The sequence below is a fragment of the Triticum dicoccoides genome, chromosome 3B (genome assembly GCF_002162155.2).
Source record: "Triticum dicoccoides isolate Atlit2015 ecotype Zavitan chromosome 3B, WEW_v2.0, whole genome shotgun sequence".
Taxonomy (NCBI): domain Eukaryota; kingdom Viridiplantae; phylum Streptophyta; class Magnoliopsida; order Poales; family Poaceae; genus Triticum; species Triticum dicoccoides.
Genome location: NC_041385.1, coordinates 10,779,422 through 10,797,007, shown reverse-complemented (window position 1 = coordinate 10,797,007; position 17,586 = coordinate 10,779,422). Strand labels below are relative to the sequence as shown.

Genomic DNA, 17,586 nt, shown 5'->3' with positions numbered 1-17,586 from the left:
AATGGAGGGAAAACCAAATATGTTTGAAGAAACCAAAAATAGTTTCACATCAGGGCAGAAAAGTTTCAAAATGCGTCCGTAGTTTTTGGTGGGGCGTCAAAAAAGTTTTGGGACATCCCGAAATTTTCTGGAGGGGGAGTCTCGCCCCAAAACACAATGTTCCTTGAAGGGGGAGTCGTGCGGGGGCTAGTTTTGGGTGGCACCCCGCGCAGCCCCATTTTGGTGGAAGCTTGTTGGCCCCATGGTTCTCTAAAAAGAAGACATTTCATGGTGAATTCCCCTCGCACCCATGGTAAAAAGACAACACCTTCACCGCGTTTTTTTCCATCCACTCGGCAAGTTCAGTGTACATCTTCCATCAGGAGTGGCATCTAGCAGCCATTACACCAGTGCATTTTCCATGAAGAAATCATGCCCCGGGTCACACCCTGTCAATGCGAACGTCGAGAGACACCTCGGACGCGCCAGATCCAACCAGATATGTCGGCGGCACCATCAAGAACGACGGCAGCTCCTCCACGGCCACCTCGCCGGGCCTGTTGCTGTTCGTCACCGCCTTCATGTCCAACAGAATGCTGCCCGCTGCGCCGCTCGGTGGCGGCGGGCCGTTCGCCCGGAGCTTGACCGCGTGCCGCGGCTCCAGTGACGCTCCCGCGCAGATGCACACCGCAGACACGACGGTGGCCATGCCGAGCGCGCCCACGGCCCCCACGGCCAGGAGGAACACGCTGTCGTCCTCTTCCGCGTGGAGCAGGCACCGCGCCTCCGACAACCGGAGCCGGTGAACATTGCCGTACTGGACCTTCTGCACTGGCACCGAGTGCACCGCGGTGAGGTGGCCGAGGAGCGCCGGCGGAGGGCCGCAGAAGCCGCAACCGGGCTCCGTGCAGAAGCAGGGCGCGTGTGGGCACACTCTCTGGTGGCCGTCGAGCTCGTGGTAGGGGACGTAGCTCTGGCAGCCGCCGTAGGAGCACTTCATCTCGCTCGACAAGACGACGTCGTCCATCACTGGGCAGCGGCTAAAGCCACCGCCGTGCTCACAGATCGGGCACTGTTCGCCGGGGAGCTCCGCGAGGCATGTGCCGCAAGCTAAATGCCCGACATTGCACTGCACAAAATTGTATCAGATACTGCCATGCTCAGACATCAGCTGAATGGAACAGGAAATTATTCGAGCATTCTTTTCAGACAGAAATTAACCTGGAAGACAGGGGGCTTGACGGGGTGGTAGCAGACGCGACAACTAAGCAAACTCATGTCCATCCTTATGGTGCCTTCTCCGGCTCGCTTTACTTGCCCACTATTGGGCAGCTCCACCCTCGCCCTCTCGGGCGTCCGATCGTCCTTCGGTGAACCCCTGCTCCTTCCCAAAGTGGCTTCTGGCGCAAGCTGCGTCTTCTCCGCAATCTGCAAAGGAATCAGAGGGAAACACATTATTTGAATTACTGCCATGCCATGCCGTGTGGAATTGGAACCCATAACATAGCGTAATTAAAAAAATAATGTCACAGAAGTGAAGGGTCAACAAACTTGTGCAGAAAACGGTGAAGAAGGCCCACCAGACTGCAATTGCTCGCGGCTTCTTGGAAAAACTACGCGTTCTTCCAAGAAAACAGACCCCTCAACTCTGTGAGTGTTAAATGAATACACTGTAGAATTATGTGCAAAAGAAAAAGGAATACATGTTACAATTTTGTCAGAGATATACAAACATAATGTTAAAGAAAACAGTTGTTTCCATTTCATGAATATGTAAAGATCTTGTACAATGGGTAACAAAGGTGAAGAATACAGAGTTTACAGCATGCTACATACATGTTGTTCGGGACAAGCCTTGCCAATTAATGGTTGAAAATGCTTGTGTAATATCTGTTATAACCTGGCTATAGATAGATAATGTAATAGGAGTAAGTATCTGGCTTGTACCTGCAGATCGAGCTGATGTCTCTAACGCTACATGTTCAACACTGGCCAAGCTCGTTACATCAGGGGTTGTTCTGGCAGGGCCAGGGTATGCTGAAATCGGATGCGGGTTATTTTGATGGGTGACAGTGATAGCAAACTGATTGGCCAGAGCATCAGTATTTGTATCAGAATCAGCACATGTTCCGCCTTCAACAATGTTACCATCTCCCATGTTATTGAGCACGGGAGCATAGACAGACTCTTCTAGACGACGCACCTATTTGCATCAGAATGCGCATAAAGTTACTGATTGAGCAAACATTATATGCCACTTCATAAAAAGAAAATTATACTTTTGAAAGAGGTCACTCAAATGTTAATTCCGTACAAGTAATAAACTTGATCGGTAAAGATTTGGTAAATAAATGCTACTCGCTGGATGAATGTGGGTTACAAGACTGGTAATGCTTGTAGTAGCATAGAGCATGCCATTATTTTGAACAAGGCATATGTCACATGATAAAAGAAAAGTGTATCACAGTCAGTTTGATTGCAGAATGTAGTACATGAGTAGTTACCAGCAAGCTACCAAAGGGATGTGAAGCTACCCATTTGTTATGCTCTGTAGTGACAAAGCCCAAGCGTGGAAAGCCGTTTGGCACTTCAAATGCAGCGTGTTTCACGAGATCAATGAAAATGACCTGCATTTCAAGGACAATGAATGGAAACAAAATTCATAAATAAACAAGCGACATCAGCACATTCAAACAGCTTGTAATTTCCACAAGTGCGGTCGGAATGTTTCTTACGTTGAGAATGTGCACACAGCCCTTTACAAAAACAAAGGGTGCATCCGATTCCTTGAACTTCCTGATCCCTCTGAAGAGATAGTCAGCAACGAAGCCGCACCAGTCCATCTGCTTGAGGCTGCCAACCTGTTGGGCAGCTCCAAACAAGTACCTGTTGACAAGCTTGGTCGTGTTGGGCGCGAGATAAACCGCAAGGATCACCATCATGAAGGCCATACAGAAGGGTTCCTCCTCGGTCATGCCGCGCATTTCTTCGGCCAGTTTCTCGGCGTTCTTCCCTTTCAGGCAGCGGTAGCGAGTGCGGAGAGCGTCGCCGACGTGGAGGCCCGCCACGACCTGGATGGGGCCGGAAGGGATCCCGAGGACGGACGCCACGAGCGGCCTCACCGGGACCGACACGCCGCCGTCGAACTCGAGCGCCTCGGCGTCGCAGCTGAACCTGTCGATCAGCCACAGGGTGAGGGCCTTGTCCATCTCGAAGTCTGCCATGGACAGCAGGCTCCCAAACCCAATCTTTTCGACAAAGCCTCTCTGCTCGTCGCTGAGACGCTTCATGATCGGCGGGATGAGGTGAGGCGAGCACATATACGCCCTATCGCCCTACAACAAGCAGAGGGATTTAGATGTGAAGTGAACTGAATAAAGCAGAGGGATTTACTGAACTGGACTGAATCCAGTCCAGCCCATTTGGATGCGGGAAGAAGAAAAGGGGAGGGATTTACCTTCCGGCGGGACTTGTTGGCGGAGTTGTAATGCCCCCGCTTTCCCCTCCTGCTGGGATTCGCAGGCGTGGCAGGATTGGATCGCATTGCTGCCTGCGTGGCTAGGGTTCGAGGTCGAGATTGTGGGCGGCCAACCGGGGGCGGAATCGAGCAGAAAAGGAGCGGATTCTGGGTACCAGTTAATGGATCCGCCGTCTAGCAGACAGCGGCGAGCTGCGGCGCCGGTCGCCGGCAGGGTACGCCGGCGGAAGTGGAGTGGAGCGGCGCAGCTGTGGAAGAAGGGGGGGAACAGAGCGAGGGTTCGTGGCGAAGGCAGAAAATGTCATGTCTCGAAAAAATTAATTTGGACGACGCTCTGCCTCGGCCGACCGGCGCGAGCTCAGATCGGACCGCTTCGGCACCGCAGGATTAGGCCAACAGGCAAAGTACAGCCGTTGGATCTCAGCTCCGACGTGCTCCTCCTTTGCCCCCGCACATACTGCTTCCACTCGCAAAGCGGATACGGGGCAGCAGTATCAGAACTAAACTGTGGATACTGGAACATATTAATTTGGGTTGCGCACAAGCATAATGATGGGCTACAAACCTAGAATTTACATGCCCGACCTAGCTAATCCAGCCTCTTAAACATTCACAGACGCGTCTCGACGTGTCCACGGACAGTGATCAGCCACGGAAAACCCTAATTGCCACATTCTGCGATAGGTTGTCAACGTACATGGGCCGGCTCACTTTGCTTTTTTTTTTGACCGGTTTTGGGAACCTTTCAAAAGGTTCCTGAGCCGGTTCTTCTGGTTTACTATTTTTTTTCCCTTTTTCCTTCTTCTTTTCTTTTTCTTTTTTCCTTTTCTTATTTTTTATTTTAAGTTTATTTTTTTTACAAATTTCAAAAATATTATATAATTTAGTTGCGTACCCTGAAATGTTTGGGTTTTACAAAAATCATTCAAAGTTTTTAAAAAAAATCACGTTTTGCAAAATATGTTTGAAGTTTTCAAAAAAAAATGTTTCAGTTTTCAAAGGGTTTTGGACAAGTTACGACTCCATAATAAACCGACTCATAAAGCAATGCATTTCCCTTAGGGAAATGCAACATTTTAATCATCAACACCCTTTTTGTTTCATGATTGCTTTGCGAGTCTTGATCAAGAAGAAAAAAGAAATGAAGATGTAGTTAACTAGGTTTAGTTTAGGACTTTTTTTTCCTTTTACCCAATATAAATTGATAATGATTTTGTAATTGTATTTATATAAATAAAGCTTTTTTCCTTATCCAGATTGTAGGATTCATAATATTACTTTGTAGTAATTTATTTATTAATAAAAAATTTAAATTCCTTTTTGGATCAAACTTTTGTCATATAACTTTGTAAAAAGAATTTAATCATTAATTCTCATCCTATTATTTATTTGTTTAATTCTACTTCAATTGTAATATGGAGTTGTCCTTATGCACATAGGTCCTTAACTTATATCCTATTTGAATTGTGAACCAAGTACTAAAAAAAGAGCAAAGGTCATGCCAAATTTAATACTTGAGTCACTTTCATCTAAATTCAACTAAGTTCAGAACGTTTAATTTTACCCCAATGTTTATATGCATGAATGCAATGCACATTCGAAAGAAAAATAAACCCATTCAACTCTCTAAACTATGGGACATTACAGCACTGTGGGTTGTCTTCTGGTCGGTTCGCCTTGTGACACCTCCATTTGACTTATGTTTGCTCCCACACTTGGTGTTTTATTTTGTATGATGAGTTTCTTCCATGTTCGGATCCATTCCCTGCGGAAACACATTAAACCAAGGATTTCGTAATTTCTTGCGTTCATTAGTCATTAGTGGAAATATCAAAGTGACTCTCTTGGATATTCTAGGATTATCCGGTTTAAACAACGGTGTGACAAGTGACATCACTCATTGCCCTCCTCTTCAAGCTAAAATCTTGATGGTCCTCGAGGAAGAATCAAAAATCAGTAGTAAGAAACACAGTTATTTAAATTGAAATAATGAGTAGGTTTTGGATTCGTGGTGGTTGTGTTATGCAGGTGGCCTCTAAACACGTCTTCTGGTGGAGTGGACGTCGTTGCTTCGTGTCTTTGTCCTCTAGCTCATTCTTCAATGGCGACATTCGACTAGCTTCGCCTTAGTCGGGGAGCCTGTGAGGTTGGTTGCCTCGGATCCACCTGGCCGGGATCTGTTTGGTCGCCAAACCCTCTGTGTCGCCTTCCAGAATTTCACTTTCATCAACTTTTGGTCACTTTCACCAAATTTCAGAGTCGGTTTTCAACAAAATTTTGGTGTCACTTTCAACAAAATTCTGAGTCATTCTCACTTTTAGCAATTCCGGAGTTGCTCTAAAAACAAAGTGTCATTTCCAACAAAAACAGTGGAGCGCAGCAGCCCAGCGTGTTGGACCGCAGGAAATTGATAGGATAGGAAGGAGGGAGACGTTGCCCATCGATAAAGGCAAGGCATACGTAGAGGCAAGGCAGGCCACGTATCTCTCTCTCTCGCCAGTCGCCATGGCCATGGCCACCAAGCTCCAATGGTTGCCACGGCTCCTCCTGCTCACCCACTCTGCCTTCTTCCTGCTCAGCCACACCGCCGCCTTGCCGTGGACTCTCGACCACGCCTCCGGCCTCCACCCCGTGGTGCTGCTGCCCGGCAGCACGTGCAGCCAGATCGAGGTCCGCCTCACGGACGCCTACGAGCCGCCGTCGCCGCTCTGCGCCGGGCACAAGGGCGACGGCCAGTGGCACCGGCTATGGAAGAACGCGGCCGCTCCTGATGCCGACGCCCCGTGCTTCGCCGATCAGTTTAGATTGGTCTACGACGATGTCGCCGGCGATTACCGCAACGCGCCGGGCGCCGAGACCCGCGCCGTCTCCTTCGGCTCCACCCGCGGCTTCCTTGCCGACGACCTTGCCGACAAGTAAGTACTAGCTTCGTCGTGGTTTATTGGTCCCTTCACATTTTATGCTAAATTTTGATCTTAGATTTAACTAACAAAATATTAATGCAGGTAACCAATGCAAAGTATCAGTAAAAATGATGTTCAAATACAAATCCAACGATATAGTTTTCGATGAACGCATTATTATTTTTTTAGTTAAATCTATGATCAAAATTTAACACAAAATACTAAAAAGACCAATAATTAAAGGGTAGAATCCAAAACTATGCTCTCACTAACGACATCACATATTCACATCAATAAACGACAACTTGGTTAACCTGCCAGGGAGCTCTGCATGGGGAAGCTGGTGGAGGCGTTGGAGCGAGTAGGGTACCGCGACGGCGAGACCCTCTTCGGTGCTCCCTACGACTCCCGGCAGGCGCCCGCCCCACCGGGGAAGGCGAACAGAGAGCTCTCCCGGTTCCGGCGGCAGCTCAGGGAGCTGGTGGAGCGCGCGAGCAGGACGAACGGTGACAAGCCGGTCATCCTCGTCTCGCACAGCCAGGGTGGCTACTTCGCACTCGACTTCCTCAACCGGAGCCCGCTGCCGTGGTGCAGGAGGTTGGTGAAGCACTTCGTCATGGCCTCTACGGGCGCCGGCGGGTTCGTGCTGCTAATGCAGAGCCTCCTCCCCTCGAGCGGCAGCTCCACCTCAGCCTCACCCGCCGGCGTCCTCTCGCCGCCGCAAGTTAGGATGATCTTCCCCGGCACTTTCTCGGCACTGCCGTCTCCCGTCGCTTTCGGCGACGACACGCCGCTGGTGGTCACGGCGAACCGGAGCTACGCCGCGCGCGACATGCCGGCATTCCTCGCGGCGGCGGGGCTGCCGCCACAGGCGGTATGGCTCTACGAGACGCGTGCCCTTCCCGTGGCGCTGAGCCTCGGACCGCCGCTAGTGCCCATGACGTGTGTCAACGGCGGTGGCGTGCCGACCGTGGAGAGGCTCGTCTACCCGGGCCCTGGCGGCCTCGGCGCGGCCCCGGAGGTGGTGTACGGAGACGGCGACGGCGTGGTGAACTTGGCGAGCATACTTGCGCTGGACACGGTGATGGGTGGAGACCCGAGGCAGGAGCACTACAGGTCCATCAGGATCGCCAATATGTCTCACCTTGGTGTTGTCTCGGACGCTCTCGCCCTCGAGCGTTTGCTTGGTGAGATTTTTCACGCCGCTACACCGGCCGTGGATGCGCGTGCGATGTAGTGAACATAATTGAGCTGCGACACCCGCTTTTATCCCAAAATTTTGCAATGAAAAACATCGCTGCTATGTGATGTTTTTGATCCGGTTTTTCTTGTGAACTGCATCCACTCTCTCCTGCTTAATGAATTGCCGAAGCTCCCGACCATCTAGCTTTTTCCCTCAAAATTGTTTTTACAAAAAGAGGATGACCCCGGCCTCTGCTTCTGGACGATGCATGTAACTATTTCCCTTAAAATTGTGATGCATCGTTTTGGTTACTGCAAAAATATCTTTTGGAAACAAAATCTACAACATTTGTTTTTGATTTTATCTTGTCCCAAAGAACAGCATGAGGATTTTGTTCTTTAATTATACAGTTTCTTCTTTTTTTGCAGATTCTTTTTAGAATTTTGGTTAGGCTACTCGTAGTGAGAAGCATCATATACTAGTATCATGCATATGGGAACTACATCCACTCTATCCTGCTTAATGAATTGCCAGAGCTCCTGACCATCTAGCTTTTTCCCTTAAAATTGTTATGCACCCCCTCTAGTTCTTGGCTTGCTGGCATCATCGGTCATTGCGTCCCCTGCTTTGGCTCCTCGCCCCTCCCCCTCCCCAACCCAAGACACCTTGTTGCCCTGCGCCTGTCATGTCAAGGCCTGCGTGTCTGGCCTGGCCCCCCTTCTTGGTGGTGTTTTTTCAACCTACATTTTACTTTCGACTCCTGATTTCTGATCCGGTGGCTATGGGATTCCTCGGGCCCAGGCCGGGGAGAAATCCCTGCTTGGCCTGCCGGTGCTGGCAGCAGCGACACTCACAAGTGTAGTTCGCTTCTTGGAAGCGTTGTCGTGGACTCTCTCTGAGCCCCTCTTTGAGCACCTGGGGAAACCCTAGGTTTCATTCATCAAATCGGACGGCGGCGGGCGCCTGGCGTCATCTTGTGTGCTTGCAGCATCCCCGGTGTCGGACTTGTAGATGTAGGACGTCATGTAGGTTCGGACTGCCCCTCAAGCTAGGGGGTGTAGCTGTGTTGTTTGCTTGTTCAGAGCGAGCACGCCTTGTCTCTCTTGTCTCTCTACTCTGGGCACCGTGTTCGTACCTCCTTTCGTTCGTGCGTGTGTTGTATCGTCATTTGTACTCATTCTCTTTTCTTCTATCAATGGAATGATACACACACTTTGGGTATTTAAAACAAAAAGATTGGTAAATAGTTGAGCAGACTTAGAAGTTTGTGGAAGGGGAAGATTGACCGAATAGTTGATTCGTAGTGCACTTGTCCTGGACCACTTCGGTACCCCGTGAACACTAGTAGAAAACAGGGCTTTGGTCCAGGCCGGATTAGCTGTTGGGGAACGTAGTAATTTCAAAAAAATTCCTACGTACACGCAAGATCATGGTGATGGCATAGCAACGAGAGGGGAGAGTGTTGTCCACGTACCCTCGTAGACCGTAAGCGGAAGCGTTATGACAACGCGGTTGATGTAGTCGTACGTCTTCACGATCCGACCGATCCAAGCACCGAACGTACGGCACCTCCGAGTTCAGCACACGTTCAGCTCGATGACGATCCCCGGGCTCCGATCCAACAAAGCTTCGGGGATGAGTTCCATCAGCACGACGGCGTGGTGACGATGATGATGCTCTATCGGCGCAGGGCTTCGCCTAAACTCCGCGACCTTTGCGCAGGGCTCTATCGGCGCCGCCCCCCTTCCCTTGTCCTATTCGGACTAGGAGGGGGAGGGGCGCGCGGCCCCCTCCTGGCTCCTTCTCTCTTCTCCCTCGTGGCCCATGTAGGCCCATTAACCCCCCGGGGGGGTTCCGGTAACCTCCCGGTACTCCGGTAAAATGCCAATTTCACCCGGAACCATTCCGATGTCCAAACATAGGCTTCCAATATATCAATCTTTATGTCTCGACCATTCCGAGACTCCTCGTCATGTCCGTGATCACATCCGGGACTCCGAACAAACTTCGGTACATCAAAACTTGTAAACTCATAATAAAACTGTCATCGAAACGTTAAGCGTGCGGACCCTACGGGTTCGAGAACTATGTAGACATGACCTAAAACCATTCTCGGTCAATAACCAATAGCGGGACCTGGATGCCCATATTGGTTCCTACATATTCTACGAAGATCTTTATCGGTCAAACCGCATAACAACATACGTTGTTCCCTTTGTCATCGGTATGTTACTTGTCCGAGATTTGATCGTCGGTATCCAATACCTAGTTCAATCTGTTGGAAATATGCCATAGAGGCAATAATAAAAGTGTTATTATTATATTTCTTTGTTCATGATAATAGTCTTTTATTCATGCTATAACTGTATTATCCGGAAATCGTAATACACGTGTGAATACATAGACCACAATATGTCCCTAGTGAGCCTCTAGTTGACTAGCTCGTTGTGATCAACAGATAGTCATGGTTTCCTGGCTATGGACATTGGATGTCGTTGATAACGGGATCACATCATTAGGAGAATGATGTGATGGACAAGACCCAATCCTAAGCATAGCACAAAGGTCGGTTAGTTCGTTTGCTAGAGCTTTTCCAATGTCAAGTATCTCTTCCTTCGACCATGAGATCGTGTAACTCCCGGATACCGTAGGAGTGCTTTGGGTGTATCAAACGTCACAACGTAACTGGGTGATTATAAAGGTGCACTACAGGTATCTCCGAAAGTGTTTGTTGGGTTGACACGGATCAAGACTGGGATTTGTCACTCCGTATGACGGAGAGGTATCTCTGGGCCCACTCGGTAATGCATCATCATAATGAGCTCAAAGTGACCAAGTGGTTGATCACGGGATCATGCATTACGGTACGAGTAAAGTGACTTGCCGGTAACGAGACTGAACAAGGTATTGGGATACCGACGATCGAGTCTCGGGCAAGTAACGTACCGATTGACAAAGGGAATTGTATACGGGGTTTGATCGAATCCTCGACATCGTGGTTCATCCGATGACATCATCGAGGAGCATGTGGGAGCCAACATGGGTATCCAGATCCCGCTGTTGGTTATTGACCGGAGAGTCTCGGTCATGTCTGCATGTCTCCCGAACCCGTAGGGTCTACACACTTAAGGTTCGGTGACGCTAGGGTTATTAGGAAGACTTGTATGTGATTACCGAAAGTTGTTCGGAGTCCCAGATGAGATCCCGGACGTCACGAGGAGTTCCGGAATGGTCCGGAGGTGAAGTTTTATATATGGGAAGTTGTCATACGGACACCGGAAGAATTCGGGGTCCTATCGGTATTGTACCGGGGCCACCGGAGGGGTTCCGGGGGTCCACCGGGAGGGGCCACCCCTCCCGGAGGGCCACATGGGCCGCAAGGGGCAGGGAGCCAGCCCCTGGAGGGCTGGGCGCGCCCCCCACCTTGGGCCCATGCGCCTAGGGTTGGGGGGGAAACCCTAAGGGGGGCGCCCCCCTTGCTTGGGGGGCAAGCCTCCCCTCCCTGGCCGCCGCCCCCACTCTAGATCCCATCTAGAGGGGTCGGCCCCCCTTGCCCCTTCCCCTATAAATAGAGGGGTGAGGGGAGGGCTGCAAAAGACAACTCAAGGCGCAGCCCCTCCCCTCCCCAACACCTTTCCTCCTCCGTACGTGCTTGGCGAAGCCCACTACACCACGCCGTCGTGCTGCCGTTGGAGCTGCCTTCCTCAACCTCTCCTTCCTCCTTGCTGGATCAAGACGGAGGAGACGTCGTCTGTCCCGTACGGGTGTTGAACGCGGAGGTGTTGTCCGTTCAGCACTTGGTCATCGGTGATCCGAATCACGACGAGTACGACTCCATCATCACCATCCCCTTGAACGCTTCCGCACTCGATCTACAAGTGGTATGTAGATGCAAACTCACTCCCTTGACTCGTTGCTTAGATGAACTCATAAATGGATCTTGGTGAAACCGTAGGAAAAATTTTAATTTTCTGCAACGTTCCCCAACACAATCTCGTTACCGGCAAGTCTCTTTACTCGTTCTGTAATACGTCATCTCATAACCAACTTATTAGTTATAATGCTTGCAAGGCTTAAGTGATGAGTATTACCGAGAGGGCCCAGAGATACCTCTCCGACAATCGGAGTGACAAAACCTAATCTCGAAATACGCCAACTCAACATGTACCTTCGGAGACACCTGTAGTACTCCTTTATAATCACCCAGTTACGTTGTGACGTTTGGTAGTACCCAAAGTGTTCTTCCGGTAAACGGGAGTTGCATATTTCTCATAGTTGCAGGAACATGTATAAGTCATGAAGAAAGCAATAGCAGAATACTAAACGATCAAGTGCTAAGCTAACGGGATGGGTCATGTCAATCACATCATTCTTCTAACGATGTGATCCCATTAATCAAATGACAACACATGTCTATGGTTAGGAAACATAACCATCTTTGATTAATGAGCTAGTCAAGTAGAGGCATACTAGTGACTATATGTTTGTCTATGTATTCACACATGTATCATGTTTCTGGTTAATACAATTCTAGCATGAATAATAAACATTGATCATGATATGAGGAAATAAATAATAACTTTATTATTGCCTCTAGGGCATATTTCCTTCAATCTCCCACTTGCACTAGAGTCAATAATCTAGATTACATAGTAATGATTCTAACACCCATGGAGTCTTGGTGTTGATCATGTTTTGCTCATGAGAGAGGCTTAGTCAACGGGTCTGCAACATTCAGATCCGTATGTATTTTGCAAATCTCTATGTCTCCCACTTGGACTTGGTCCCGAATGGAATTGAAGCGTCTCTTGATGTGCTTGGTCCTCTTGTGAAATCTGGATTCCTTTGCCAAAGCAATTGCACCAGTATTGTCACAGAAAATCTTCATTGGTCCCGATGCACTAGGTATGACACCTAGATCGGTAATGAACTCCTTCATCCAGACTCCTTCATTTGCTACTTCAGAAGCAGCTATGTACTCCGCTTCATATGTAGATCCAGCCACGATGCTTTGTTTAGAACTGCACCAACTTACAGCTCCACCGTTTAATATAAACACGTATCCGGTTTGCGATTTAGAATCGTCCGGATCAGTGTCAAAGCTTGCATCGACGTAACCTTTTACGACTAGCTCTTTGTCACCTCCATATACGAGAAACATATCCTTAGTCCTTTTCAGGTATTTCAGGATGTTCTTGACCGCTGTCCAGTGATCCTCTCCTGGATTACTTTGGTACCTTCCTGCCAAGCTTATTGCTAAGCATACGTCAGGTCTGGTACACAGCATTGCATACATGATAGAGCCTATGGCTGAAGCATAGGGAACATCTTTCATTTTCTCTCTATCTTCTGCTGTGGTCAGGCATTGAGTTTGACTCAACTTCACACCTTGTAGCACAGGCAAGAAACCTTTCTTTGCCTGATCCATTTTGAACTTTTTCAAAATTTTGTCAAGGTATGTGCTTTGTGGAAGTCCTATTAAGCGTCTTGATCTATCTCTATAGATCTTGATGCCTAATATGTAAGCAGCTTCACCGAGGTCTTTCATTGAAAATCTTTTATTCAAGTATCCCTTTATGCTATCCAGAAATTCTATATCATTTCCAATTAATAATATGTCATCTACATATAAAATCAGAAATGCTACAGAGCTCCCACTCACTTTCTTGTAAATACAGGCTTCTCCAAAAGTCTGTATAAAACCATATGCTTTGATCACACTATCAAAACGTTTATTCCAACTCCAAGATGCTTGCACCAGCCCATAAATAGATCGCTGGAGTTTGCACACTTTGTTAGCACCTTTTGGATCAACAAAACCTTCTGGTTGCATCATATACAACTCTTCTTCCAGAAATCCATTCAAGAATGCAGTTTTGACATCCATTTGCCAAATTTCATAATCATGAAATGCAGCAATAGCTAACATGATTCGGACAGACTTAAGCATCGCTACGGGTGAGAAAGTCTCATCGTAGTCAACCCCTTGAACTTGTCGAAAACCTTTCGCAACAAGTCGAGCTTTATAGACAGTTATATTACCATCAGCGTCAGTCTTCTTCTTAAAAATCCATTTATTCTCAATGGCTTGCCGATCATCGGGCAAGTCAACCGAAGTCCATACTTTGTTTTCATACATGGATCCCATCTCAGATTTCATGGCCTCTAGCCATTTTGCGGAATCTGGGCTCATCATTGCTTCCTCATAGTTCGTAGGTTCATCATGGTCAAGTAACATGACTTCCAGAATAGGATTACCGTACCACTCTGGTGCAGATCTTATTCTGGTAGACCTACGAGGTTCAGTAGAAACTTGATCTGAAGTTTCATGATCAATATCATTAGCTTCCTCACTAGTTGGTGTAGTTGTCACAGGAACTGGTTCTTGTGACGAACTACTTTCCAACAAGGGAGTAGATACAGTTATCTCATCAAGTTCTACTTTCCTCCCACTCACTTCTTTCGACAGAAACTCCTTCTCTAGAAAGGACCCGAATTTAGCAACGAAAATCTTGCCCTCAGATTTGTGATAGAAGGTGTATCCAATAGTCTCTTTTGGGTATCCTATGAAGACACATTTCTCTGATTTGGGTTCGAGCTTATCTGGTTGAAGTTTCTTCACATAAGCATCGCAGCCCCAAACTTTAAGAAACGACAACTTTAGTTTCTTGCCAAACCACAGTTCATAAGGTGTCGTCTCAACGGATTTTGATGGTGCCCTATTTAACGTGAATGCGGCCGTCTCTAAAGCATAACCCCAAAACGATAGCGGTAAATCTGTAAGAGACATCATAGATCGCACCATATCTAGTAAAGTACGATTACGACGTTTGGACACACCATTTCGTTGTGGTGTTCCGGGTGGCGTGAGTTGCGAAACTATTCCGCATTGTTTCAAGTGTAGACCAAACTCGTAACTCAAATATTCTCCTCCATGATCAGATCGTAGAAACTTTATTTTCTTGTTACGATGATTTTCCACTTCACTCTGAAATTCTTTGAACTTTTCAAATGTTTCAGACTTGTGTTTCATTAAGTAGATATACCCATATCTGCTCAAATCATCTGTGAAGTGAGAAAATAATGATGCCCGCCGCGAGCCTCAACATTCATTGGACCACAAACATCAGTATGTATGATCTCCAACAAATCAGTTGCTCGCTCCATAGTTCCGGAGAACGGCGTTTTAGTCATCTTGCCCATGAGGCACGGTTCGCAAGTACCAAGTGATTCATAATAAAGTGATTCCAAAAGCCCATCAATATGGAGTTTCTTCATGCGCTTTACACCGATATGACCTAAACGGCAGTGCCACAAATAAGTTGCACTATCGTTATCAACTCTGCATCTTTTGGTTTCAACACTATGAATATGTGTATCACTACTATCAAGATTTAATAAAAATAGACCACTCTTCAAGGGTGCATGACCATAAAAGATATTACTCATATAAATAGAACAACCATTAGTCTCTTATTTAAATGAATAACCGTCTCGCATCAAACAAGATCCAGATATAATGTTCATGCTCAACACTGGCACCAAATAACAATTATTCAGGTCTAAAACTAATCCCGAAGGTAGATGTAGAGGTAGCGTGCCAATCGCGATCACATCGACTTTGGAACCATTTCCCACGCGCATCATCACCTCGTCCTTAGCCAATCTTCACTTAATTCGTAGTCTCTGTTTCGAGTTGCAAATATTAGCAACAGAACCAGTATCAAATACCCAGGTGCTACTGCGAGCATTAGTAAGGTACACATCAATAACATGTATATCACATATACCTTTGTTCACTTTGCCATCCTTCTTATCCGCCAAATACTTGGGGCAATTCCGCTTCCAGTGTCTAGTCTGCTTGCAGTAGAAGCACTCAGTTTCAGGCTTAGGTTCAGACTTGGGTTTCTTCTCTTGAGCAGCAACTTCCTTGCCGTTCTTTTTGAAGTTCCCCTTCTTCTTCCCTTTGCCCTTTTTCTTGAAACTGGTGGTCTTGTTAACCATCAACACTTGATGCTCCTTTTTGATTTCTACCTCCGCAGCCTTTAGCATTGCGAAGAGCTCGGAAATAGTTTTGTTCATCCCTTGCATATTATAGTTCATCACGAAGCTCTTGTAGCTTGGTGGCAGTGATTGGAGAATTCTGTCAATGACACTATCATCAGGAAGATTAACTCCCAGTTGAATCAAGTGATTATTATACCCAGACATTTTGAGTATGTGTTCACTGACAGAACTATTCTCCTCCATCTTGCAGCTGTAGAACTTATTAGAGACTTCATATCTCTCAATCCGGGCATTTGCTTGAAATATTAACTTCAACTCCTGGAACATCTCATATGCTCCATGACGTTCAAAACGTCGTTGAAGACCCGGTTCTAAGCCGTAAAGCATGGCACACTGAACTATAGAGTAGTCATCAGCTTTGCTCTGCCAGACGTTCTTAACGTCGTCAGTTGCATCAGCAGCAGGCCTGGCACCCAGCGGTGCTTCCAGGACGTAACTTTTCTGTGCAGCAATGAGGATAATCCTTAGGTTACGGACCCAGTCCATGTAATTGCTACCATCATCTTTCAACTTTGCTTTCTCAAGGAACACATTAAAATTCAACGGAACAACAGCACGAGCCATCTATCTACAAACAAACATAGACAAGCAAAATACTATCAGGTACTAAGTTCATGATAAATTTAAGTTCAATTAATCATATTACTTAAGAACTCCCACTTAGACAGACATCTCTCTAGTCATCTAAGTGATCACGTGATCCAAATCAACTAAACCATGTCCGATCATCACGTGAGATGGAGTAGTTTCAATGGTGAACATCACTATGTTGATCATATCTACTATATGATTCACGTTCGACCTTTCGGTCTCCGTGTTCCGAGGCCATATCTGTATATGCTAGGCTCGTCAAGTATGACCTGAGTATTCCGCGTGTGCAACTGTTTTGCACCCGTTGTATTTGAACGTAGAGCCTATCACACCCGATCATCATGTGGTGTCTCAGCACGAAGAACTTTCGCAACGGTGCATACTCAGGGAGAACACTTCTTGATTATTAAGTGAGAGATCATCTTAAAATGCTACCGTCAATCAAAGCAAGATAAGATGCATAAAGGATAAACATCACATGCAATCAATATAAGTGATATGATATGGCCATCATCATCTTGTGCTTGTGATCTCCATCTTCGAAGCACCGTCATGATCACCATCGTCACCGGCGCTACACCTTGATCTCCATCGTAGCATCGTTATCGTTACGCCATCTATTGCTTCTATGACTATTGCTACCGCTTAGTGATAAAGTAAAGCAATTACAGGGCGTTTGCATTTCATACAATAAAGCGACAACCATATGGCTCCTGCCAGTTGCCGATAACTTCGGTTACAAAACATGATCATCTCATACAATAAAATATAGCATCACGTCTTGACCATATCACATCACAACATGCCCTGCAAAAACAAGTTAGACGTCCTCTACTTTGTTGTTGTAAATTTTACGTGGCTGCTACGGGCTTAGCAAGAACCGTTCTTACCTACGCATCAAAACCACAACGATAGTTTGTCAAGTTGGTGCTGTTTTAACCTTCGCAAGGACCGGGCGTAGCCACACTCGGTTCAACTAAAGTGAGTGAGACAGACACCCGCCGGTCACCTTTAAGCAACGAGTGCTCGTAGCAGTGAAACCAGTCTCGCGTAAGCGTACGCGTAATGTCGGTCCGGGCCGCTTCATCTCACAATGCCGCTGAACCAAAGTATGACATGCTGGTAAGCAGTATGACTTATATCGCCCACAACTCACTTGTGTTCTACTCGTGCATATAACATCAACGCATAAAACCTAGCTCGGATGCCACTGTTGGGGAACGTAGTAATTTCAAAAAAATTCCTACGTACACGCAAGATCATGGTGATGGCATAGCAACGAGAGGGGAGAGTGTTGTCCACGTACCCTCGTAGACCGTAAGCGGAAGCGTTATGACAACGCGGTTGATGTAGTCGTACGTCTTCACGATCCGATCGATCCAAGC

The 17,586-nt window shown here is 47.1% G+C and overlaps 2 protein-coding genes across 2 annotated transcripts; one reads left to right on the top strand and one right to left on the bottom strand.

The window, feature by feature from the left end:
* Positions 1 to 245: 245 nt before the first annotated feature.
* On the bottom strand, positions 246 to 3,748 carry LOC119274349. Its single transcript, XM_037555025.1, has 7 exons — positions 3,437 to 3,748; positions 2,715 to 3,314; positions 2,484 to 2,606; positions 1,927 to 2,182; positions 1,531 to 1,649; positions 1,201 to 1,407; positions 246 to 1,108 (listed from the first exon to the last, which is right to left on the bottom strand). The coding sequence occupies exons 1-7, from the start codon at positions 3,521 to 3,523 to the stop codon at positions 422 to 424; spliced, it is 2,079 nt and encodes a 692-aa protein (XP_037410922.1). The 5' UTR covers positions 3,524 to 3,748; the 3' UTR covers positions 246 to 421.
* A 2,153-nt stretch (positions 3,749 to 5,901) lies between these two features.
* Positions 5,902 to 7,680, top strand: LOC119274348 (lecithin-cholesterol acyltransferase-like 1). The gene is made up of 2 exons (XM_037555024.1): positions 5,902 to 6,372; positions 6,682 to 7,680. Exons 1-2 carry the CDS (start codon positions 5,963 to 5,965, stop codon positions 7,595 to 7,597), a joined length of 1,326 nt encoding a protein of 441 aa, XP_037410921.1. The 5' UTR covers positions 5,902 to 5,962; the 3' UTR covers positions 7,598 to 7,680.
* Positions 7,681 to 17,586: the final 9,906 nt, after the last annotated feature.

Coding starts and splice junctions, on each gene's coding strand:
- LOC119274349 (XM_037555025.1), bottom strand. CDS start 3,523: ATGCGATCCAATCCTGCCACGCCTGCGAATCCCAGCAGGAGGGGAAAG. Junction 3,315..3,436: donor CCAACAAGTCCCGCCGGAAG/GTAAATCCCTCC, acceptor TGCTTGTTGTAG/GGCGATAGGGCGTATATGTG. Junction 1,650..1,926: donor GACATCAGCTCGATCTGCAG/GTACAAGCCAGA, acceptor ATAATTCTACAG/TGTATTCATTTAACACTCAC.
- LOC119274348 (XM_037555024.1), top strand. CDS start 5,963: ATGGCCATGGCCACCAAGCTCCAATGGTTGCCACGGCTCCTCCTGCTC. Junction 6,373..6,681: donor GCCGACGACCTTGCCGACAA/GTAAGTACTAGC, acceptor TTAACCTGCCAG/GGAGCTCTGCATGGGGAAGC.